Source organism: Sitodiplosis mosellana, unplaced genomic scaffold (genome assembly GCF_009176505.1).
Source record: "Sitodiplosis mosellana isolate CC-2019 unplaced genomic scaffold, AAFC_SMos_1.0 Smas_scaffold_6226, whole genome shotgun sequence".
Taxonomy (NCBI): domain Eukaryota; kingdom Metazoa; phylum Arthropoda; class Insecta; order Diptera; family Cecidomyiidae; genus Sitodiplosis; species Sitodiplosis mosellana.
Window position 1 is genome coordinate 909529 of NW_022601467.1, and position 23572 is coordinate 933100.

Here is a 23572-nt window from a genome sequence, read left to right on the forward strand (position 1 = left end):
TCGGTTAGAGTGTCGTTCGTGTGTGCTTCACTGCACTTTGTTTTCACTTTTATATTAAGTGTGGTTGAATCGCTCGTTTCGATCGTGTCTTTTTTTTCTGTCTGTCTGTCTGTCTGTCTCTCTTCTATCTTTTAATATGGCTGAGACGTTGAATGCACACGTAAAGCGGGTGGTTGAATGCTTCCATAGTTTTTGTTTGTTGAATGTTCTATCAACATTGATGCACTTTTTGGATTACATCCAACAATCAATTCTCAAACAACTGGTGGCGACATCTATGATGGCTCAACGAACCAAAACCATTCACAAGATTTAAGTCGAAAACTTTCCATAGAAAAGCTACAAAGCATCGCAACAAAACCTATCAACAACCAATTTATATGAATACGAATTACAGCAGATAGACACCAGACTGTAATGGATTTAAATATTTAGTTGATTGGAACTGGCCCGAAAGAAAAGCGCTCAAGTCAAGTAATCAAAGCATGCATGCAGGTGACAAACTTCATCAATAATGAATAAACGCAAACAAAGTGAGCAAATACAAAAAAGAATGGGTAAAGAACGATAAAAACACGAAGGAAAAAACAAACAGTGACTATATGCCGAAAATGCTTGGTCGTTCGGTTATCGCTTTTCTACAAAATGCGCACCTTATTAGTGAAGTTACAAATGTTCGACGGTGTGGTTGATTCACATTTTAGTTTTTCTTTTTTATTTCGTGGTTCCATCGCTTTGAAAAATTCATATTCATATTGGAATTGTTTGTTTTCTTGTTGTTGTTGATATTTGTGTTGTTTAGTTCTTGTCGCTTAGATTGGGGCGAATGGAACAAATGGTACGCCTATCCCTACATTCATCACAATACAAATTCATTGCTTCAGAACAAGGTCATTGAATGTACGTTTTTTTTTTTGGCTTTGTTTTTTTCGAGAATCCAAAACAGTCGTTAGAATGTTTTGAAAATTTGGGTGCCGTGATCGACAATAAATTACCATTTGTTTCATTTTCATTTCGAAATTGAGTTAGCTTATATCCAAACGAACGTTGTGGGCACCCGACAGTGTATTTTTTCTCCATTCGAGTAAGTGCGTGCAGTTCTTCTCGTCACATTCGAATAGTGACAATTTATTTACCTACGTATATGTGTAATACACAGAATGTGTATGTTTGCGTTCCTACTAACCAATAGTCAAATATAAACACCGTGAGCATATATCACTCTGCGTGTAAATTAGCGCTTTGTGGCGAACAATTGGACACGGGGTGAATAAAATTCAATAGCGTTGAACCAAATAATAGTAGACACACTGCACAACAGTGCGGCTGTACTGTTACTAAGAGTGTGTCATGAATGATCGAATGGAGTGTATGGTCGTTTACCGATAAAGTGCCGCGATAATTACTATCTAAATTAATCGACATTATGTGTCAAATTTACACTTGGTTCTCGTAAAGGCTGTTGTTACTGTACAGTAGAAGAGAATAAAAAAACAACAACATCATTTGGGAAAATTCGGGCAGTCCATACCAGAATGTCACCCCACAGAATAAAAAGAGGAAAGAAAATTCGTTAACAATTGGTTGTGTGACCTTATTCGCGTTGATGCTAGTCCGTTCAAATATAATGCAATGAATATTTAAGGTACTCCGTGCAACATGGAAAAGCGAACCTGAAATTCTTAATCGTATATAGTGGGCAAAAACGAGAATCGTAACGTAGAAGGCGTCATAGTCATACGTTCATTCGTTTGAAGTGGTCCCAGAAGCCGTGTCAGAATTTTCAGTGAGTCATTTTCTTTTCTTCCAGCGATATACCTATCGAATAATAAATAAGACGGTGAGAGTAAAATAAAATAATAAAAACCAAGTGCTTGAATTTTCGGCTTAACCGACGACCAAAACTCATTCACTGCCACAAATGTAATTAAATAAGAATTTTTTTTTACCGTTCTTTAGCGACGTACGCCCGATTCGAACTTCAAATTCTGGAAGAGTTATCGAATTAATGCGTAATATCGATTCGTTTGCAATAGAATAAAGGGCCTCTTAGTATTTTTATCAAGAAATTTGTCATAGGCATATCAGATATTTGTCACATTTCAAACATTGTTGCTGTACCGAATAAATGGCCATTCTCGCCATATTCTAGGCGATGATAAACCAAGTATCGGCACTGACTCATTGCCATTTTTATGAGCTACAGATAATGTTGATATGTATTTTTAGTCGAACGACGTATGTAAAGAATTGACTTATGTACTTATCACCAAGTGAAATATATATAAAACCTATATATATATATATATATAATATAATATAATAAAATGTAATAAAGTGAATACATTTCCTACGCGTATATCCAGTGTATGAATCAGCCGTATTGAGTACGTTTCGGAATACTTTTAGTTAAAACGGTAAATTGTAACGTACAATTGCAGTGAAAGTGCCACCAGATTGGAATTCAAATTAATATCGTATCGAAGTCTATTCAATTTATATTGCTTTTTTCTCTCTCTTCATTCATATTCTATTACACAATACGCGTAACGAAAACTGTGTATTTGAATCTGTGATTGAATTTAAATTTAAATTTCAATTTCATTTTCATTTTCTCTCCACGCCACTTCAATAAATAGTAGTAATAATTCAAAGTGTACACATTCCAACTGAACACACTAAGAACGTTCGATGATTCATTTCTGTTCGTATTGTTAGTGGATTCAGCATCACTATTTGATTTTTCGTGAGATTGCCGAAACAGCAACAACAGCAACAATAACAACAACAACAGCAACACCGTCAAACTATGAGAACGAAGACAATCAAACCGTTTGTTCTCTGTTAGCAGCATACTGTTGAAACCAATGTAACCGAGTGAAACACAGAACGAAATTGTTTCGTCGCGCACAAGTTTGACTTTAAGACCTCCAAAAAAAAAAATCCAAACCCAAAATATACGAAAGAAACTGTTTTTGGTATTGTGAACACAGAATAGTCAAGCTATAAATGTTTATTAAAAATGGTTTGTGGCATGACGATATTTACCAATACAATAAACACTTGAGTGATATCAACAGTTAACAACACATCTTGCAATTTTTTCTCTTGTGTCAATCCAAACAGATATATTAATTTACATTCAGTTCAGTTATTGTGTGTCAATTTTGATCACGGCCTCATTTTGAATTTTCATAGATTTTTTTTCTTCTGATTTCTAATTGGTGCATATGAAACATTTGTAAGTTCAGTGAGCTAGCGCATGAATTAGACGTGAACAAATGCTTGCTATTCTTTTTAAATCAGAACATTTTTTCGGTATTAGATCACTTGGAGCTGTCATTATGACATAAGAAAAAAAAAACATAGTAAACGTTACTATAAATTAAAAAGTCATTAAATTATCAAAAAAATATGCTGTGTTTTATCAGATCTAAGCGTGAAGAAACCATATGAATAAATAACTTGAATTGCTCAACTGTTCAACTTTCAGTTAGTAATATGTCATTGCTAAATCGTTCGTATCCTCAGTGGAAAAATGTTTGATTTCGTGAAACTTATTGAGTGTCATGTTTGTGTACACGTCTGCTTTAAATAACTCAATCAAATGCCATTTTTTTTTCCATACGAGTGCTGTGTTTTTCATTTCATTTCCATTTTGATTTATTTCTAGAAATGCGTATCAACGACACAAATAATAATATGAACACGAGTTCGAATGATGGACTGAAAAAACGCGAAATCACAAAAAAGAATGGCGAAAATATGGATTCGGTGGAACATGATGCAGCTACATTCGTACCAAAAATTCGATGGCCCGACTTAACAGCTCAGTTGTTCTTACACACTGGCGCTATTTACGGATTAATCTTTCAATTTTATACGATAAGATTTTACACGCTGGTTTGGTGTGAGTATTCTACGAATCGGATACGTCATACCAAAAATAAAATAGCCGGAAAAAAACCAAATGTAAAGTTACGTAAAAATAATAAGTCTGCTTTTCTATTTTTAGTTTTTGCACTGATCGTTTTTAGTGGATTCGGTATTACGGCTGGAGCGCACCGACTTTTTTCACACAAATCATACAAAGCAAACGCTAAATTACGTCTGCTGTTGACTTTTCTGTTTACCATTTCCGGCCAAGTAAGCGTAGAAGATATTTAGATAGATAAATGATGCAATGTTTTTCTATGACAATTTCTTTTCACATATCTCTGTTTTGTTCTTCTTTTTCGTATTACATAGCGTGATGCATACACCTGGGCACACGATCACCGTGTTCATCATAAGTATACGGTATGTGATTCGACGAGAAAGTCAAACGTCAAAAACATCAACAACAACTCAATGGAAATTAATATGACCGAAACCGGTTTTGTGGTGATTTTTGAACTCATCAATTTTTCATTTGATTTATTTAGGAAACTGATGCAGATCCGCACGATGCGCGCAGAGGTTTCTGGTTTGCCCACGTTGGTTGGCTCTTTTTGACACCACATCCAGCCGTCGTTGCAAAACGTAAAGTCATCGATTTAAGTGATCTGGAAAATGATCCCATTGTTATGTGGCAAAAGCGATTTTACATCCCATTGTTTGGCCTAATCGCAATCGCTATGCCGGTTTTGGTATGGCTTCTTTCCAATTTCTATTTCAGTATCAATGACTTAGTACGGTCAAAGGCCCTTTTTAAGAGCATACACTCATGCCTTTCACTATCTTTGCACGCATACACACAACACAAACCGAAAATTGACGATTTTCCACCCATTTATTCAAAATGTATCATAAAAACGAAAAAAAAAAATCAAAATATAACTGATTCAACAAATGCTCATATTGTTGTTGTTGTTGTGCATGGAAACAATATTTTATCACAAATGACTGTCGCAACAATTGCAAATTCTGTGTGATTCACGGTGATAAGAATCTTAGAACTAAAAATGACAGCAACTTTGTTTTCTTCACAGGTACCGTGGTATTTTTGGAACGAAGATTTATGGGCATCATTTTGGGTGAATTTCAATTTGCGCTTTTGCATCACATTGAACGCTGCGTTTTTCGTAAACAGTGTGGCACATCTCTATGGTATGAAGAGAGATTATATGAAATTTATGCATTATTCATGAAGTTTAATTTTGGAATATCGTTGTTTTCTTTCCATTTGTGAAGGCAACAAACCATATGACCGAAACATAATGTCAGTAGAAAGCTTGCCCGTGGCGCTTGCTGCTTTTGGCGAAGGTTGGCATAATTATCATCACGTTTTCCCATGGGACTATAAAACATCGGAGCTTGGCAATTATAAGTTTAACATCAGCACGGCGTTTATAGACTTCATGGCAAAGATTGGTTGGGCTCGTGACTGTAAATATCCAAATTTTATCATGTTTTTTTATTGTTCAAAACGAAATCAGTACAACTTCTAATGCTAAACGTTTTGTGTATTGGAATGTAGGTAAATTTGTGTCACCCGAAATGGTTGCACGACGTATAGCAAAAACGGGCGATGGAACACACTCGCACCACGAGGATTGCGTGTGGGGCTACGGAGATGCAGATATTTGTAAAGATGATTTAGAAGAATTGGATAAAATGCAAAGTTGATATAGCTGATAATTGTGTTTTTTTATTTCGATTATAGTTACTTTTACTAATAATGTAAATTAACATTTAAATGAATGAATGAATGAAAGAAAGAAAGAAAGAAAAGCAGACAATTTTAATTACAATCTACTCAAATATTCTCTACTCATATAACTTCTCTCGGTACTTGTAAGAAGTGCATTGCGTTTGATACTTGCATTGTCGCATCGGATGATTTGGATAGTGATTCTTTTCGAAGACCGCCAAACATGATCAATTCTCCATTACCTGCCACCAGTGATGACAGAATTAAACGTTCCGGCGCTTTTTCAATGTGCCCGAAATTTTTATGTTCAACCCATTCGATGAACGGATTTTCAGCTAGCAAAACATTTGAAATATCACAGACAAACAAGCCAATACAATTGCGTTTGATGCGTTTTTGTGGAGCTGGTTGATCATCAATCGGATCGGGTGCTGAGTTCACTTGTCGAATTGCTTTTTTTGATATTTTCTCCTCCATTCGACGCAACGATTGCAGGCGTTTCTCACGTGGCGATGCCTTGCTCGTCGATGGACTGTCTGGATTGGTATCGTTGAATGCGGCCATCGCATTCATGCGATCGTGCGATGGGGCGGATGATTCACTAAAACGTTTTGGCATATTAAACATATCATTTTCGTGGCGACGACTGCGCAAATGAAGATTCCTCTGTAATCGATTCTGTACATCATCATCATTATTGACATTCGGTTGATTTGGTTGTTCGTCCATATTCAAAAGGTTTTGTCGAACATTGTTTTGTAGACGATTCGCTTCCTCGGCAGCACGACGATTCGATGGTTCACCAAGAAGGTTTCGAAGATTGGCCACTTGTGGTGATCGTGGATTATTCTGATTCGGTGGCATTGGTGGATTCGCATTTACGCGTAAGTGATTATTGCGATTTGATGGCAGCACTTGGTGTCGAATCATTTGGAAATCCGTTAGCGCTGATGCTACTGGTCCCAAAATGATTAATTTCGACCCCACCTAAATGGATAGATCGGAGAAATTTGAAATAAATTGGCTTCTCATTTCAATTTCAGATGGTATGTATTTGACAATGGATTACCTTGCACGCTGGATTGCACCACATATGAGTTGCGGCCCATTTTTTGTTTTTGATTGTAATTTGTCGCCATTGCCACGGCTCTTGTGACATGTCCAACAGCCAGGCATCGTTGTATAGATTATTGGGTCCTCCGCATCCACCCATTATAAGGCAATGATTATCACTTAAAGCTATTTGAAATTGGCCGTAACGCGGTGCTGGTTTCACTTGGCATGTTTCTTTTCGTGTCCATACCAATGACCTTAAATCGAATGACCATAAATCATTTTTGCTGGTGCCCGTGTGCTCGTCTTGTGAAAAACCACCAAATACGATCATCGAATCGTTGTGTATCGATGCTGAATGGCCGGTCACTGGTGGCGGTGAATTTCCATCTAATGTGTTTATTAATACCCAACGGTTTTCGATAACATTGTACGAATGAAGTTCATCGAATAGACGCCACGACTGATACGGTGGGAATGCCGTTGGATGTCGCCATCCACCGAATAAAATCAACGAATTCTTATAACACACCAATGTGGCACATGCTTTTGGCGATGGATAATTTCCCATCGAAATGGGTCGCTCCCATTTTCGGGTCGACAAATCAAAGCGCCACAAGTCATTGAATGTAGTTGCCGTTGACGAGCCACCGCCAAAAACGAACATTGAATTTTTGTAAATAACAGCTGAGTGTGAAAAACGGCCAGCAATGGTTGGAGCGACATCGATACTGTTCCATGGCTTCCAGCATAAACGAAAATCCAATAAGCCTTTACTGAAATTCAAGACTGTGTGTCGTCGTACGTCTAAACGGGGCAATGAATAAGAACATGATTGGAATGCAAAATCTGTGCAATAGGCCTATGAGCAATGGCCTCATCATTGAAATTAATTGCAACTTACTTCGAACAATGATTGTCCATCGTTTACAAACTAATGCGCACGATTCCAAATCTTTGTATGGTGGCATATGACCAAAAATGAACTCCAGGACTTCGTCTGGTAAATCATTTATATTGGTCGATGTCATTGAACCGAAATTATATCACAATTTTCCTTTGTCTAAATTTGATTAAATAAACTATTTGTTGGTACCAAACGAAGCTCTATAGAAAATTTATCAGCTGTCACACACGAAAATGTCAAAGTTACTGTTTACACTGTTCGTTGGGAATCGTTTTTGTGCTCGAATGGCAGTCGAAAAGCGACTTTAATGACACTCGATTTCATTAGCCTCCCATTATTACATACAAACAAAGGCAATATGGCACAAAATCGCTTACATCTTTGCTCACTGCTACTCCAACCGAATTTATATAACGAACAAAATGTACAAATCTCGTTTTCAATATGATTTAATTTCTTCAAAAAGAAAACAAAAATTATCACAACATTTGTTCAGCTATTAAAATTCTCATTTCATTTGCTGATTTCAAAATCGGTAAATATTTTTGGCGAGCAACGAATGTTTGTGGATGGTTGATGTGTGCGTTGGATGTTTGTATTTGCCAACACATACGCAGACACAAACACACAAGCACATGAACACGCATACACGCGCGCGTTCCGTGTGTAATGTCATGACACACATGTGACGTTGAAACCACCAGATTTATGGTGTCAGAAAATCGGTTCGGTAAATTGAACTTGGTTTTTTGTCTGTGGCGCTTAAATTATTTTGCAAAATTCCATTACATCCCAAACGAAAATTGTATTTTCTTTTCTTGTCCTAATGATAACTAATTACCAACTGATCGACTCATTAGTGCATTCTTTGAGCGTATCAATATAGAGGTAAGTTATTAGAAAGTTTTTTTTCTCTCTCTTCTTCATCAGTATTATACATGTTATGAACTCTCTTTCCGGCACCACCGAATAATATTGAAAAAGTATACAATAAAATAAAAACTTTCGTTTCAGTGAGACTAACGGACATTGCTGTGGCTCATTAATAACGTTCATTCATACGTATAAACAAGCTATCTGGCGTTTCAACCTTGCTCATATCGTGCCCATTGATTTTATATTTAAATTGTGCATTTTGTTTTTATTACAATAACATGCTTTGCTATTTCAACGCAATCGATGATCGAAAGAGAAGCATTTTAGTGAAGTGAGAAGCGATTCTAGAGCGCAGAAGAAAAATCATTTTATTGTTATTTTTTTCCGAATTGTATTGTTATACTATTTGTCAATGTAAAGATAAACGTTCAAATTGTACACACAATAATAAAAACCAAAAAATCATGACGTTGTTGAGTAAAATAAGCAACATAAACCCAATATCACACACAACCTCCACACAAAAGGTAAAATCATAATCCATCGATTTTGTTGCTTTTAAATTCGATTTAAAGTGAAATTTTTGTGCATTTTTTTTTCTTTTACTACTAGGTGATCTTAGCATCTTTAACAGCTGGGGTTGTTTTGTTAAGTGTTTTGGCTCGATATTTAGGCCGTCGGAAAACTTCTCGACCCGTTCGCCGTCCAAGAATTGTTAACAGTGGTCGACGCACCAGGAACAGTATGAGGTCGCCAAATGGTAACTACGAAAAAACAAATGATTAAAAAAAAAAAATTGCATTGAGACTAATGGATTTCTATTCTCATTGGTGACTATCAACAGATATATTATCTTTAGCTGGATCTAAAGTATCGGCGCGTTCCATATCGCCTGGTGGTTCCGTTGTTGCTCTTTCTGATCGCCTTTCCCTAGCATCCGGTTCATTACCTGGTGCAGCACACGATAATCCACTATCTCCACAGCAGCTCGGTGTTATGGGTAAGTAAACTCATTATTACCTAAATTAATGATGACGTTTTTTTTTTTCAATTATTATCCAAATTGATGACGTGATCCAGTTTCCACAGAACTCACGTTTCCAAAGCGTGAAACATGAAATCAAATTTTACATGACGCGTTTTAATTAAACAGCCAAACTAAATCGATTTTTTCCCTCTTTGTTTTAAATATTCAAATATTCAGGGATGGAAGCTCTAGAAACAGTTATTAACTTTTGGGAGGATGCACTCGTTGCATATGAAACACCGACCACACCAGAAGAATCGGAATTCTGTCGTGAAATTCAGAGTTTATTGGATCTTGCCTGGCAACTGCAAGATCAAAGCGAACTACTGTTTCTTGACCAACGATCAATACTATTCCGGAATAGCAGCCATGCCAATGATATAAATGCCCTGCATCGATCTTTGTCAGATCCGAATTTCGATTCGGCTGAAAGTTTTGCATCCGCTCTTGATCAGGTTTAGTCTCAGTTAATTTTTTTGGTTTTCCAAATGATAACCTGCTGGAAAGTGATTCAAATGAGTCTAGCGGATTTAATTATGTTTTTCAAGGTTTTTATTGGTATTTTGTTGATATTCATAGTGGAATTTTGTTAACTCTTTTTTTGCCGGCTATAGATCGCTGATATTAGAGAGTTTGAAGAGTTTGCCGACACGATACCAGACATGGAACGATACCCATTGTATCAAAGTGCAATAAGACACTTAGAAGAGACTCCAATTCCGGTTCGCATGATGCGCACAGAAATGGTTAACTGTGCATCAGATTTGGAGTACCTAGCCAAATTACACTGTATTCGTTTAGCATTTCAATATCTGTTCAAAGTAAGCATCACTATTCCAATCGAGTTTTGCTTCCAAACTTTTTTTCATTTGAAATAATTTAATCATTTTTCTTGGGTGACGTTGAGTTTGTAATTAAAATTGATAATTTTATTTGTTTCACAGGAAGAATCAACCGGACGATGGGTCGCTGATACTGGTCGTCAAATTTTGACGGATCTTTTATTGTATGGTGATAGAGATCCAAAGGACTTTTTAGTTGGATATGAAGCAATGTTAGACTTTTTACAAGACCAAAATAATTGGCCAGCTATTGAAAAGGAACTGGAGGCTAGAAATGTAAAAGCCCTGACCTTTTATGATGTGGTTCTAGATTTTATAATTCTTGATGCGTTTAGAGATTTGGATGCACCGCCGGCAAGTGTGACAGCCGTAGTGAATAATCGATTCTTATCCAATGGATTCAAAGAAACGGTAAGGTCTATTTAAAATTTGAAATAAAAAACATTGATATTAAAAATTTGAAATTAATTTACTCTATCTGAAACAGGCATTGACAACCGCTGTTTGGTCTGTTTTGAAAGCGAAACGTCGTATGTTAAAATACTCAAATGGTTTCATGGCACATTTCTATGCCATATCCGAGCAAATATCGCCGATGATGGCCTGGGGATTTTTCGGTCCCAATGAGAATTTGAGCGAAGTATGCCACTACTTCAAAGATCAAACGATGGGATTCCTGAATGACATTTTCAATTTCCAAAAGTGTCGATACACAACGGTCGAAGAATTATCGGCCGACATTTACCAAGAAATGAAGAATCGTGTAGCCAATATAAGCGTTAAATTTAGCCAGTAAGCCTTATGAACAGACACAAACGCATCAATAGTATGGAATTTATTTGCCAAAATTGACCAATACACAAACTGAATATATTAAACGAACAAATAAAGATGTAATTGTAGAATCGAACGAGAGTAAAAAAAAAGACGTACAGATACAAATGCAATTTCATTGAACTTGAATCATGATTTGTGCTAAAACTTGTTCAATCAGTATCACTCACATGAATTATATTATATCTTTTAAACAATGACATCCAAAAAATCAGCTGTAGATGACATCGTCTTTGTGATGGATAAAAAAAAATGTACACATTCATTCTGATCTGATTCTGAATAAAGCATTCCAATGTCTCAAAAAAGGAACGTCATGCGTCGAACGAAAGACAAAAAAAGAACCGCTCCATAATAACCCTTTGACGTTTTTATCAATCTCAAACATTCGTTACCACAAGTCGATCCACTCAATTAATTCATCCAATATCTATTTGATTTGACGGTCGACAATCCAAAGTTTCAAAGTGTTAATAACACGTACAGATGTTACGAAGAGCGTCAAAGCAGAGTAAGTAAGTAGCTTATTCGTCATAAAGGCTAAAAGGCGTACAAACTAGTAATGGTTTGTTTTGATCATTTTTTTTTACTTTATGTGCCTTTTGTGATTTCACCTATGAATGTTTAATCATTTGATCAATAAGAGAAAAGACTTGGATTTATTTTTTTCGAATTAATTTTATTGGAGCCTAATACATAAAGATACAGTGCAATGTGTCATAGCCACATTCAGAGTCAGAGTCAGAGTTATTCAAGTATTGTTTTCAATCGCACCGTAACGCACAACACACTCAACACACAGCATCACAATAAACACATTCACTCACTCACTCACTCTCATTAAAATATTACACTTTTTCACACTCACAAACAGACATGCAAATCTCCATAGAACCTTTTTCAATGTTTATGTTTTCATTTCTTGTTATACATTTGTTTCTCTCTCTCTCTGAAGCGTTGTCCGAAATCAATATACAGAGTTTTTGTTTTTAATCGTGTCGCTGAAGATGAGCAGTACACTGCTTGAAATGCATACGAAGTTAGGTTTAAATAAAACCGTTTTAGTAAACTCAAAATAATGGTGTTTGTTTATTTAATCAAATCTGTATGAGAGTTTTAATAGAAGAGAGAGAATTTATAGCAGTTTTTCGATAGCCGATTACTCAAAAAAATTGTTCCTACATAAAAAAAAGTAAAAACACTACATTAAACTACATAAAATCTACAATTGAAATCGCCCAACCCGAAGTCATTTCGGCAAATTTTCCAAGATTTTAATATTCATCTAAATATTCTCTGTATTCGAAGTATTGCAATTGAATGTCAATCATTTGTTGCCCAAGACTCATGTATATTTTCGAACTTGAAGTATTCAAACTATTCGAATACCTACAACTTATATAAAACAATATGTTCTCGGTAAAGCCATCAGAATACACAAAACTGGAAGATTTAATCAATCATCAGCAGTTTGTCCTTATAAAATCACTGGGATTATAATCAACATTCATCATATGGCTTTTTAAATACCGTTACACATCCCCGTAATGACAAAAATTTGAATTTTCCGTTTTTATAACAGTTTATTTATCGGTAAACGCTGTACATTTTTCGTTTATTTTTAATTTTTCCTTCTCTCACCATCTTTTTTCCTTCTTCTTCTTCCTCTGTATCTTCAACCGTGAACAGTGAAATAACCATTGCAAAACATACACAAAGGAATTTTTTTTCAAACACTTTTACTCCCAAACAAAGTGTGGTTTGTTACGAGTTTACTAGTTTAATATTTGCCCAGTGCAAACTTCGTATATAATTTTTCGGCGAAAATATTCCATCCGTCTTTGGTTGAAAACCATTGGTCGATTTCGTGCGGCAAACTCGGCAAACATACAACAAAATATATTATTTTGTTTGGCAGTGTGTAGCATGTTTTGTATTTCCCAGTCTTCTTCGATTTGATACTTCTGTTGATATGCATCCATAATGAATGTGCTGAGTTCATCCATCAATGCAGCATTTCCATGACGAAGAAGAGAATCATATAATGCGATCGTCCTGTTTGGTGTGTTGATGATCGGTAATGATCAATGGTCCGGTGAGTGTACGGGGATGATCACCAGCTGATATTTGAAGGGATCATTCCTCATTACCCACTCGTCGATTCTCTTCTTTTTTTTGCAGCAGGTTTTCCATGAAGAATGAATCAACCGGCAATACTCGCGGCAATTCAGGCATTTGTTTGCTCCGCTCGCCTATCAACTCCATATAAAAATTGATGATCATGTCATCCAAGTGGACTTCAGGGGCGAGCGTTTTGATGTTGCGGCTTTTGATAGTCAACCCGAACTTTGTCTCCATCCTTCAGGCTAAGCCAATAGCGGATTCTGTTCTCCCTTCTTTTACCCAATTGCGGATAATCGTCCGGTTCGTCTTTTATTCGCATCACATTCGGTAAGATGTTCAGACGTGCAAAACTTTCATTGAGATCTTCCCTGAAATAAAAATTTAAAAAATCTTAGTATGTCAGAAACACTCACAGCAAATTGGAACACAATATAAAATAGTGGCTCAAACGAGACTTTGACGCGAGTGCCATTTAAATAGGTATAGAACATAGTTGTCAACGAACAATTCAGCGAACGTAGGTAAGATAAATTGATAAATCCTGTCATAAAGAAACTTTGATTGGACTTTGGACAGAAAACAAGTAAAATTACTGCGGTGCGAAAAAGTTTGGCTAACGATGTAATTCGTTTTATTATCACTATGCGTATCAGTCGGAAATAACTTACTACGAAATGCCGTGTTCAAGAACGATCTTGAAAAATAATGAGTCGAAGGCGATTCATTTGGAGACTGGCAGTAAGAACTAAACAAGTTCTCCGATTGGTTTTTATTTGGAGAGGGTGTTTTGTCAGGTGGAGACTCTCCACTGGAGAGAATACTGAAAAAAGTAAATGATAAAAGTGTCTTTGTTTACAATGAATTTATTGAAAAAGTTGGAAAAAAATAGAAAAATATCATCTATGTACTATACTCATATCTATTTGGAAATGTTGTAATGAATTCATTTTGGTCAAATTTTGAATATATACGCTTACTATCTATTTCTTGTTGCTTGATGATTTTCTTTTCGTTTCTAATTGCTATTTATTTGAAATGATCGAATGAATTAATAATTTCGTAAGTATCAATTATTGCATACAAAACAATAAAAGCAAATTGCACCAACTGTTCCATTTTTCAAACTAACAAAATAATCTATGGCAGCAATTTCTTTGGACAAACTCGATGTGTATTTAGTGCCGCGCAATGTTACATCTTTATATACTTGCAAAATGTTTTGATTTTGTATTTTGATTCCATTCTGTACAAACAACTGACATTCAATAGAGTTTAAACAAGCTGTGGTTCTGCTACCAATTGAGAATTCATTTTTTTCGACACTTTTTTGATTAAATTTCAAAGTTTTCTTCGTTACATACTTCCAGGCCAATTGGTGAACCATTTCTTTATTGCAATTATTAGCTTTGACAACGATTCCATTGTTAGACTCAAATACATAAGCTGATTGGAACCACAATGGGCCGAGATTCTTGACTGCCAACGCAAAGTGTAGAAGAAGATAAAGATTCATGGTGACATTTGAACTACCATATAGCTCTTCATAAGAATCAGCAAACTCATTTAATTTTCGCTCTGCTTCATTTAACGTATCATGCTTTCTTGCAGTAACATGTGTATAGAAGAAGAAAAAGATGAAAATTTTTCACATATTTTGACATCATGCTGCGAGGTTTGTGTAATTATTTCAAGGCTTCGAGATAATATACCTTAGCACGCCACATATTTAATGCTCGGTATAATATGCTTGCATATCGAACACACACAGCTGCCGCACACACTCCTCTTGCGCGCAAACGGTTGCGTACACAGCGATCGCAACCAACTCGCACAAAAAACCGAATCGCATACACATAATCATACATTCACAACACAATGCGTATAATTCGGTTTCCTTTTGCAAAGAAAAAAAAAATGGAAATAATGACAAATCTGTTTAATTGGTTTGATTGCAAATTTAATAAATGATCAACGTAGTGTTTACATGCTGTGTCTTTGGTTGAATTTATGTTGCATTCGAGTGAAAAATGAAAAGAAAAAAGAAGGAGAAATCAAAGCGTTGTTTTGTTTTCTTTTTGTTTGTATTTTGTTTACATGATAAGCATCAGAATACGTCTTATGTTATTTTCGATGAGAGCAACACGCATTGAAGAAAAAAAGACGAATACACTCAAGCATACACTTGTATTAATGTAACTTTTTTTTGCTTTGGATATATATACTCACGAACATTTTCACCCGTTGAAGCCAAATTCGAACTTGATGTAATGGTATCATCAGAATTACCATATCGAATTTCACTATTTGCTAGCACCGAGCCATTTAATTCACGATCGTGCCCACCTTCAGCTCGACGATCCTTTTCCTTCGTTGAAGCCAAACGAGAACTTGATGCACTGGCGTCATCATCACTATTTCCGCTTTCACTATTTGCCGACATCGTGTTGTTCAATCGAGTGGATTGAGCACCATCGCTTGAACTAGATACGACTAAGATCATCGAAAGATTCGACCGAATCATCTCGGGCATTCGATTGTTCCGCCTGACTGCTATTCAAATGTGATTACCACATCTTGATGCAAATCCGGCAAGGGTGCCTCGTGTAGCCGGCGAACGTTGTACAAACCCGGCTGCACTGGTCGTAATCGATTTTTATTTGCAACTGCATCGTCATAGTTACAAAAAAAACTGACGGGTTGGCCATGAAAATAACCATCGACTTGTGGTGGAAACACTTTTTGTATCGGCAAATCAAAATTCGGCTGAATATTTGTATTTGGCTTACCGTCGTCATTTGTTTCGTTCGACCAAAAAAAAAATGTGTACCTGATTTCGATTGATTCGATTTTGGACGAATTTTTCGAGTTGAGTGTTGCTGTTTTTCATCTACGAAATTGGAAAAACATGGTGTTTTTCTTGCTGGTTGATTCCAGCCAAACGAACGACGTGATACATTTTTAATTAACACGTGTTGAACGGCAAAAAAAAATTATTTCGCAATAGTTTACGAGAGTAAAAACAAGACCGCAGAGCTTCGCTTCGCTCTGCTCTGCGTTCTTGAGTTTTTAGTTACTTAATCTATTTTGTTGTTTCACAACAAACTATTTTTTGGCGCACTACATGAAATTTATTTCATCAAAGTAACTTTGAAGTAATATATTTATTTGCAAAATGAATGACAAGACCTTGGTTTTATTTCTTTTTTGAATATACTGCCTTTGGTTTAAATTAAATAAATATTATGAGCATAGAATAGAAAGTCACTTTAATTCTGTTCAAGACCCAGAAAATACTGTACGAAAAATTAATGTAATTTTTAAAAAACTTTTAATAATATAAATTTGATTGGCGCTTTGAGATGTTGTGCACTTATTTGTCGTTAGTGCACCTTTTTAAATTAAATAAAAAATATTAGCATAAAATTCAAATTCACCATAATTTGTTTCAACACTCAAAAAGTATCTAGAAAAAAAAAGCAGATTAGTAGCTCTACATTTCATGTAGTGCTAAAAAGACGTACAGATACAAATGCAATTTCATTGAACTTGAATCATGATTTGTGCTAAAACTTGTTCAATCAGTATCACTCACATGAATTATATTATATCTTTTAAACAATGACATCCAAAAAATCAGCTGTAGATGACATCGTCTTTGTGATGGATAAAAAAAATGTACACTTTCATTCTGATCTGATTCTGAATAAAGCATTCCAATGTCTCAAAAAAGGAACGTCATGCGTCGAACGAAAGACAAAAAGAGAACCGCTCCATAATAACCCTTTGACGTTTTTATCAATCTCGAACATTCGTTACCACAAGTCGATTCACTCAATTAATTATTCATCCAATATCTATTTGATTTGACGGCCGACAATCCAAAGTTTCAAAGTGTTAATAACACGTACAGATGTTACGAAGAGCGTCAAAGCAGAGTAAGTAAGTAGCTTATTCGTCATAAAGGCTAAAAGGCGTACAAACTAGTAATGGTTTGTTTTGATCATTTTTTTTTTACTTTATGTTTATTTGTTTTTATTTGCTTTATCTTCTGATACAGCCTCATTTGAACTGAATGGGTACCACATAACCAGATTTTATCATGAAAAACAACAGTAGCCGCTAAAATTCGTAATAAAATTGCAATCGGGCGCTCAAGATAAACAGAAAAACAATTGATCTTCGACTTTCTCGTAATTTCCGTTGAATGCAGAATTTTTCCAATCAAATTGTATGTCAAATGATATGTAAAGAAAGTAACTGGGAACTGTGAAATTGTCTATTGTCAACGTTGAACTTTAACTACTGTGCCCAACTACACAGTATACATTTAAACCAACTCATCGATTAACGAATACGAATGAGAACGACAATGCGTTCAATTTGCATATAAACTAGTAGAAAATTTAAAAATCAATGCGATCAAACCGTATTTAATTGTGACCGTTGTGAAGAAGGCTTGGAAATCGATTGGTTTGTGCAAATGAAAATCAATCCACTGGTTAATATAGGTAGTTGTATGTATCGCATATATAATTGGTGAACTTTTCCGCAGCAAAAGTTGAACTTGGACTTGTTTATAAGTTTATAAAATTGCTTAAATCATTCCAAAATACATTTAAAAATACTCGCTATCGAAAATACATGATTTGAAGAAAAAAAAAAAAGAAGTTGGATTTGCATGAGGTGGCGCGTCATACGGTTAGCAAAATACATACGTAAACATGCGTCGTTATACGGCGACGGGTAACGTTACCACATACACACACACACACAAACACATTCCCATATGCATTATAATGAGTTCATATGGCACAAGACGAAGCGTAAAAAACAGACAATACCTAAAGTTATGATTAGACGAATTGTAATTCATTGTACTGTCGTTTATTTCTACTTTTTCGTGTGTCGCATCGATACAATTTGAACACAACGTGCGCTGGTTCCTTAAAGCTACCGTTTAATCCAAATCAGTTAGTCTTTGAAAGCGGTCGTCGAAACAAATATTCGGTTGTTTTGTGTAACCGTTCCAAATAGAATTGTTTGATCAAAAGGAATAAATAGAAGCGTTAGAATCAAATTGATTCCATTGATTTTGTTTGTTGTTTATTTTCTTTTTTTTTTGGTTTAGTGATGATAGTATTTACCGTCAATTCATCGTTCTAGCGGATATTTGTTGACGGATTTTTTGTTTGTTTGTTCGGAGTGAAATAATAAAAATCCCAATCAGAATATTTTTTTCACAGTGTGATTTTGTGAACGGAAAAGGATCAAGTCAAAGTACTTCAGGTTAGTAAAATTAGTTGTTTCAAGCCATATTAGGGATTCTTTCAATCGTCAAAACGCATTCAGAATGTTTGAACATAAATTATGTTTGAACGCGCGGTTTTTTTTTTCTAGAAAAGTCTTGGTCATTTGCAAGTATAAGAATTTGCCAAATCACTTGAAATGCGATATTCGTACGAATGACAACGAAATGAAATATTTGAATCGAATTGGCCAATGTCTGTGCAGTGAAAAGCGCTGATCTAACTGAAATTCACAGTATTTGATCAAAATTAACGAAACATGTCTCCATATTTGCTGTTGCAAGCGATTCTTAGTCACTCATGTGAAATGTGAGAAACATGATTGAGTACGAAATTAGCGGCGGATAAAGAGACTTTTTTTAAATGTCATTTTAATGTTAGTATTGTTGGTTTTGGGTTTTTTGTCGGATCCACTCATTACGTTTTTTTTTTTTTTTTTCGTTTGGTTTCGTCTCTCGTATTTTTTTTTTCTTCTTCTTCTTCTGAACGTAAATATCTTACGTGATTCATGTATACGATCGGTTTGGGGAAGATCTTAACAAATTTAAACAGGTAAACAAAATCGAAATGAAATCGCACTAGCCGCATCTAAAAGGTAGTTGATGTTGGAAATTGTGACATTTTTAAACATATCGACCAGAAAAAAAATGTGGCAAATAATGTGCTGATAAATTACTTTCACTTCATGTTCAATGCGATGGTTGAACGTCGCCAAACATACCGAATTGACTTTGGCACAATTATTTGAAAATTTGGTTGTTGGCAGTATTTTGCCATTGTTGTTGTCATCATCTTCTCCTCAAATATTTTGGTTTGTCATCGAATTTCGTTTTACATGTTGAACTTGAAATGAAGCAGAGCATTTCGTTCGAAAATATGCATGGCTCTGACGAGGAAAAAACGCACACGTACACATTTAATATTTGTTGCAAAAAGTATTACTGGATAATAAGTAGTTTATATGTTAACGCGACTGAGACATTTTTAGCGTACACATTCGATTGAAATCACTCTCAATCCTATGTTATTTGAATGAGGTTCAATTTTACTTGTAAATCTCACTGCGTATAGGGAACTAACCGCTTTTTCATCCCGGGGCGAATGACGCACAAATTTACGGGTTTAATAGGATTGTGACGGAAACAAACACATTCCAGAAACGATATTTTATCGAAAAAAAATTCTTTTTTGCGGAGAGTAAACACTTGCTTCCACTGACAATTTTTGCATGCTTGCCTTTGAAGCGTGCATGCATTTCTATCGTTCACATCAAATTTTACTCAACAATTGTCTTTAAGGTTTGGTTTTTTTTTTCTCATTTATGTACACAGGATTAATTTGATATTGCACTCGGTGAAAATATGACGACTACGAGTCAACCATCAACAACAACGGTCACAGCTACGGTACCGCCAGCTCGGAATGAACCAACTCAGATCAAATCAGATGTCGATGAGAAGGTGGCCAATTTGAGTGCGAAACGAGATGCGAGTTGGCCATCGGTTCTGTTTTACATACATTTAAACATACTCGGCCTGTACGGGATTATGGTGCTCTTCACAAATGCCTACTTTACAACTGTGATATTTACAGTCTTTTTATCATTCATCGGTATCATCGGTGTGACATGCGGTGCACATCGATTGTGGGCACATCAAACATATGAAGCCAACACATTCCTTCGATTGTTTTTGATGTTGTGTCAAACAATGGCCGGTCAGGTAAGATACGAGCATATTTTCTGCATTCCAAAAAGAAAGAATTTTGATTCCATTTTTTCCACACTAAAATGCATGAAATCGTCTGTGAAAATTCAATTCACTACTTTTCCATAAAAAGACAATAGCATTTAAATGAAGCTCATTATCCAGTTTGCACCAATTAAACTCAATTTATTCACTGAATTCATTAGTATTGTTCTTTTTGGAATAAATCAAATATTCAGCAGCGAACAATTAATTAAGAAATTTTTCGCTGAGTCATCCTAAATTTCAAAAATTCAGTTTGATTTTCGCTGTGTCGCCATCACATTTGTTATGCTTGGCATTCTGCCTAGCGTTTTACTTCATTTGAAAAATTTGAATTCATTCAAAGTTGTAGCGTTACAAATAAAATAAACAAGAAAAAAAATCAATGTTGGTAAAGTACGCGATTGACCAAACAGATGGCGCTCCATAATTGTCCGTCTCCATACGTAACAATTTTTGCGATAGTGGAAACTTTTCGCCGATGGCCATTCAAGCTCTGCAATCAACAGAGCACAGATATGGTTAGATCAAAGTGCAAAAAAAAAATAACGAAAGCTTTATATTTTCTAGGGATCAATATATGATTGGGTTCAATATCATCGCTTGCATCATCGTACATTTAAAACATCCGACGATCCATATTATAGCGAAAAAGACTTTTTGCATGCTCAAGTTTTCGCGCACATTCGTAATTTAAGCCCCAAACAAGAGTATTTGCTCAAACAAGTGGATATGAAAGACTTGGAAGCCGACAAAATTGTTATGTTCCAGAAAAAGTATGTGTGATTTATTTGGTTGAAGTTTTTTTATTTGTGTCAAAATGATCGAGAGTACTGATTTTTTTCATTACACAATAACAGGTTCTACTGGATTCTCTATTTGATTTTCTTCGTACTATTGCCAATCAATGCACCGTTAGAATATTGGGATGATTCCATTCAAGCCGCATTGTTCGTCACATTTTCGTTGCGATATTTGATTGTGTTGAATATTTCATGGCTCATAACATCGGCTCACTTCATCTGGGGATTGGACAAAAAGCACAAGCCATCCGATTCGAATATGATTTTCTTGGTAACAAAGAGCTACTGGCCACAATACCACTATTTACTTCCATTCGACTATCAAACCGGTGAATTTGGAAATTATGGTAAGTTGTTTTTATGGCTGGTGACTGTTGCCGAAACTTGACAGTGAATGTGAATTAATGACCCTTTTAATCAATACGGTTGCGTAATTGGTCAGGTTTATCGGAGATTGCATGCGTAGAAAAAAAGAAGAAGAAGAAAAAGTTGTGAGAAGAAAAGAAAAACGCACACAGATGCATGTACACACGCATTGAAATGGTAGCAAATTTACAATGCACTTGAGTTATCCTCCGATGTACATCAAATCGCCACGTAACTTCGATATACAATTTATATAATTTAAAAAGGTGTAACACCGCACATGACCAAGAAGATTGAATGGACTGTGAAAACAAGTTCTCTCTCTCTTGTTTTCCATTTTCTTCGCTCTTCTTCATAGCGGTCTTTAGAATGTTATTGAAAATAGTTTTCGCATTTCATAACACACACACATTCTAGCTTGTTCTCATCACATTGCGCAGTCACTGAATTTCCAATCGATACTTGCACAAAGTCACGTAGACCGTGTAGCAATCGGTATCATTCTATATCATTTTCGAAATAAACTGACAGACAATTAAAATAGGGAGAAAGAGAGTGAGATAGATAGATAATGAAGCGGCTATTGACCTATCTTTCTGAAAAACAATAACACTTTGTTCTCTTTTGCAGGCTCTGGATGCACAACCGCATTGATTCGAGTTTTTGCTGCACTTGGACTGGCCGAAAACTTGAAAACGATGACATCGGACGCATGCAAAGTTGGCCTATCTCGTTCGGTCGATACCGGATGTCCTCTTGTTGACTGCCTCACCGACGCTGGAAAAGAATCAATGGAACGACTTCCCAGAAACCACTACCTTAATAAAGACAAATATTTCTAATGCACGCAATACATACATGAAAATGCGCATGAAAAATCCAAAAAAAAAAAAACAGTAATATCATTTCTCTAAATTATAAAATCTTTTATTTGTAGAAAAAATATCATTGGTTCTGTCTGTACCAATAAAATGACACAATAAATAATTCAACAATTCGCTTAGTCAAACTTCTAAGATTCGACTCCAGACTAAATCCTTGACTTCATCTAAGGAGCTATTGATTTTTTTTTGTAATGAATCTCTTCCAAATGTCTCTTGTCTCATATAAACAAAAGTGTGTTTTTATTAAGGTTGTTAGAAAGTTTGTTTAAATAAAATGCAAATTTTTCCAGAAAACAATATGCTTTTTACATTACGTTATTTCGCCTTTTTCTCTTGTCGGTTTAATTTAATGGTCAGGGTTTTTCATAGGTGAGTAAATTTCACCGGAACTGATTATAAATCGTATCAATGGTTATTCAATCTGAAAAGTGCAAGAAAAGAGATTTCATATGTTGTTTTTGTTCGATTTGCACAAATCGATAAGATCGTATCAGTAATATAAATGCACAAACCGCAAAAACTGCCGCCGTATATGCCATACACATTTTTCCGTTCGACCACTCACAATTTGGCGTTTCATTTCAAAATTAGTCAAGTCCATTTCTCTCAAAAATCAATTCATAGAATTTGGAATATGTGTTTCGAGTGATGGAGAGATGGAAAGAGCAAGAGTGGGAAAAGAAATGTACATCACTTCTCTTGCACCTGACATTCAACTTCGTTCAACACATTCAATTAACTCAATCGACTGAGAATCTTCTCTGGGTTCATATCACTGAGAGAAATGCAAACAAATTTCATCATTTATATGATTTACAAATGGTCATCTATCAATAGATTTACGAAAACTCACTAAAAATGCCGCATTCATATTATTATGGCTAGTATATTACAATGGCTGAAAAATGCAGATTGGGTAAATTTTTCGGTGTGCGAGAGCGATGTTCAGAAGGTTATATTTTGTTTAGAAAAGTATCGAGTATCGAAAGCCAACCTCGGTGCTACAAAATGACTAAGAAATAAAAAATGTCCAATGATCGATGCTGACGTTATACATCCTCATGCAATGTGATACAAGCCGAACAGAATGTACATATTGATTTAGTTTGAACAAATACCGTGTGAATAAATTAGCATCTCAGCACAATTCAAATAATTTGCTTGTGCACA

At 35.4% G+C, this 23572-nt stretch overlaps 5 protein-coding genes and 1 long non-coding RNA gene across 18 annotated transcripts; 3 read left to right on the forward strand and 3 right to left on the reverse strand.

Annotated features, from left to right (window-relative positions):
- Nucleotides 1-499: 499 nt before the first annotated feature.
- LOC129579030 (acyl-CoA Delta12-desaturase-like) lies at nt 500-5712 on the forward strand. 13 transcript variants are annotated; one of them, XM_055468515.1, is made up of 9 exons: nt 1092-1266; nt 1459-1786; nt 3674-3910; nt 4016-4146; nt 4249-4299; nt 4425-4628; nt 4971-5088; nt 5173-5367; nt 5459-5712. In XM_055468515.1, exons 3-9 carry the CDS (start codon nt 3676-3678, stop codon nt 5605-5607), a joined length of 1083 nt encoding a protein of 360 aa, XP_055324490.1. In that variant the 5' UTR covers nt 1092-1266; nt 1459-1786; nt 3674-3675; the 3' UTR covers nt 5608-5712. The 13 variants fall into 13 exon arrangements, with proteins under 13 accessions (XP_055324482.1, XP_055324481.1, XP_055324494.1 ...); XM_055468514.1 differs by lacking the exons at nt 1092-1266; nt 1459-1786 and adding exons at nt 2892-3025; nt 3127-3241; XM_055468507.1 differs by lacking the exons at nt 1092-1266; nt 1459-1786 and adding an exon at nt 500-533.
- On the reverse strand, nt 5610-8174 carry LOC129579028 (F-box only protein 42). Its single transcript, XM_055468505.1, has 3 exons — nt 7590-8174; nt 6702-7492; nt 5610-6619 (listed from the first exon to the last, which is right to left on the reverse strand). The coding sequence occupies exons 1-3, from the start codon at nt 7714-7716 to the stop codon at nt 5753-5755; spliced, it is 1785 nt and encodes a 594-aa protein (XP_055324480.1). The 5' UTR covers nt 7717-8174; the 3' UTR covers nt 5610-5752.
- Nucleotides 8175-8237: 63 nt separating this feature from the next.
- LOC129579032 (mitoguardin) lies at nt 8238-11529 on the forward strand. The gene is made up of 8 exons (XM_055468520.1): nt 8238-8480; nt 8607-8995; nt 9081-9228; nt 9313-9468; nt 9673-9950; nt 10110-10316; nt 10440-10748; nt 10825-11529. Exons 2-8 carry the CDS (start codon nt 8933-8935, stop codon nt 11131-11133), a joined length of 1470 nt encoding a protein of 489 aa, XP_055324495.1. The 5' UTR covers nt 8238-8480; nt 8607-8932; the 3' UTR covers nt 11134-11529.
- A 2014-nt stretch (nt 11530-13543) lies between these two features.
- LOC129579034 (uncharacterized) lies at nt 13544-15921 on the reverse strand. The gene is made up of 2 exons (XM_055468521.1): nt 15522-15921; nt 13544-13663 (listed from the first exon to the last, which is right to left on the reverse strand). Exons 1-2 carry the CDS (start codon nt 15823-15825, stop codon nt 13632-13634), a joined length of 336 nt encoding a protein of 111 aa, XP_055324496.1. The 5' UTR covers nt 15826-15921; the 3' UTR covers nt 13544-13631.
- A 2262-nt stretch (nt 15922-18183) lies between these two features.
- Nucleotides 18184-22696, forward strand: LOC129579038 (acyl-CoA Delta-9 desaturase). The gene is made up of 5 exons (XM_055468531.1): nt 18184-18581; nt 19933-20322; nt 20920-21125; nt 21210-21499; nt 22149-22696. Exons 2-5 carry the CDS (start codon nt 19963-19965, stop codon nt 22358-22360), a joined length of 1068 nt encoding a protein of 355 aa, XP_055324506.1. The 5' UTR covers nt 18184-18581; nt 19933-19962; the 3' UTR covers nt 22361-22696.
- A 16-nt stretch (nt 22697-22712) lies between these two features.
- LOC129579042 (uncharacterized) lies at nt 22713-23567 on the reverse strand. The gene is made up of 3 exons (XR_008689187.1): nt 23256-23567; nt 22915-23177; nt 22713-22823 (listed from the first exon to the last, which is right to left on the reverse strand). It is a non-coding gene; the product is annotated as an uncharacterized LOC129579042 (long non-coding RNA).
- Between the last annotated feature and the right edge of the window lie 5 nt (nt 23568-23572).

Excerpts from the sequence above, each read along its gene's own strand:
- LOC129579028 (XM_055468505.1), bottom strand. The coding sequence starts at position 7,716 with ATGACATCGACCAATATAAATGATTTACCAGACGAAGTCCTGGAGTTC. Across the intron at positions 7,493-7,589 it reads ATGGACAATCATTGTTCGAA|ACGTACGACGACACACAGTC; the intron begins GTAAGTTGCAAT and ends TGCCCCGTTTAG. Across the intron at positions 6,620-6,701 it reads GGTGCAATCCAGCGTGCAAG|GTGGGGTCGAAATTAATCAT; the intron begins GTAATCCATTGT and ends CTATCCATTTAG.
- LOC129579038 (XM_055468531.1), top strand. The coding sequence starts at position 19,963 with ATGACGACTACGAGTCAACCATCAACAACAACGGTCACAGCTACGGTA. Across the intron at positions 21,126-21,209 it reads ATTGTTATGTTCCAGAAAAA|GTTCTACTGGATTCTCTATT; the intron begins GTATGTGTGATT and ends ACACAATAACAG. Across the intron at positions 21,500-22,148 it reads CGGTGAATTTGGAAATTATG|GCTCTGGATGCACAACCGCA; the intron begins GTAAGTTGTTTT and ends TCTCTTTTGCAG.
- LOC129579030 (XM_055468506.1), top strand. The coding sequence starts at position 646 with ATGCGCACCTTATTAGTGAAGTTACAAATGTTCGACG. Across the intron at positions 4,300-4,424 it reads GTGTTCATCATAAGTATACG|GAAACTGATGCAGATCCGCA; the intron begins GTATGTGATTCG and ends TGATTTATTTAG. Across the intron at positions 5,368-5,458 it reads GATTGGTTGGGCTCGTGACT|GTAAATTTGTGTCACCCGAA; the intron begins GTAAATATCCAA and ends ATTGGAATGTAG.
- LOC129579032 (XM_055468520.1), top strand. The coding sequence starts at position 8,933 with ATGACGTTGTTGAGTAAAATAAGCAACATAAACCCAATATCACACACA. Across the intron at positions 8,996-9,080 it reads ACACAACCTCCACACAAAAG|GTGATCTTAGCATCTTTAAC; the intron begins GTAAAATCATAA and ends TTTTACTACTAG. Across the intron at positions 9,469-9,672 it reads ACAGCAGCTCGGTGTTATGG|GGATGGAAGCTCTAGAAACA; the intron begins GTAAGTAAACTC and ends TCAAATATTCAG.
- LOC129579034 (XM_055468521.1), bottom strand. The coding sequence starts at position 15,825 with ATGCCCGAGATGATTCGGTCGAATCTTTCGATGATCTTAGTCGTATCT. Across the intron at positions 13,664-15,521 it reads TTCAACGGGTGAAAATGTTC|GGAAGATCTCAATGAAAGTT; the intron begins GTGAGTATATAT and ends TTTTTATTTCAG.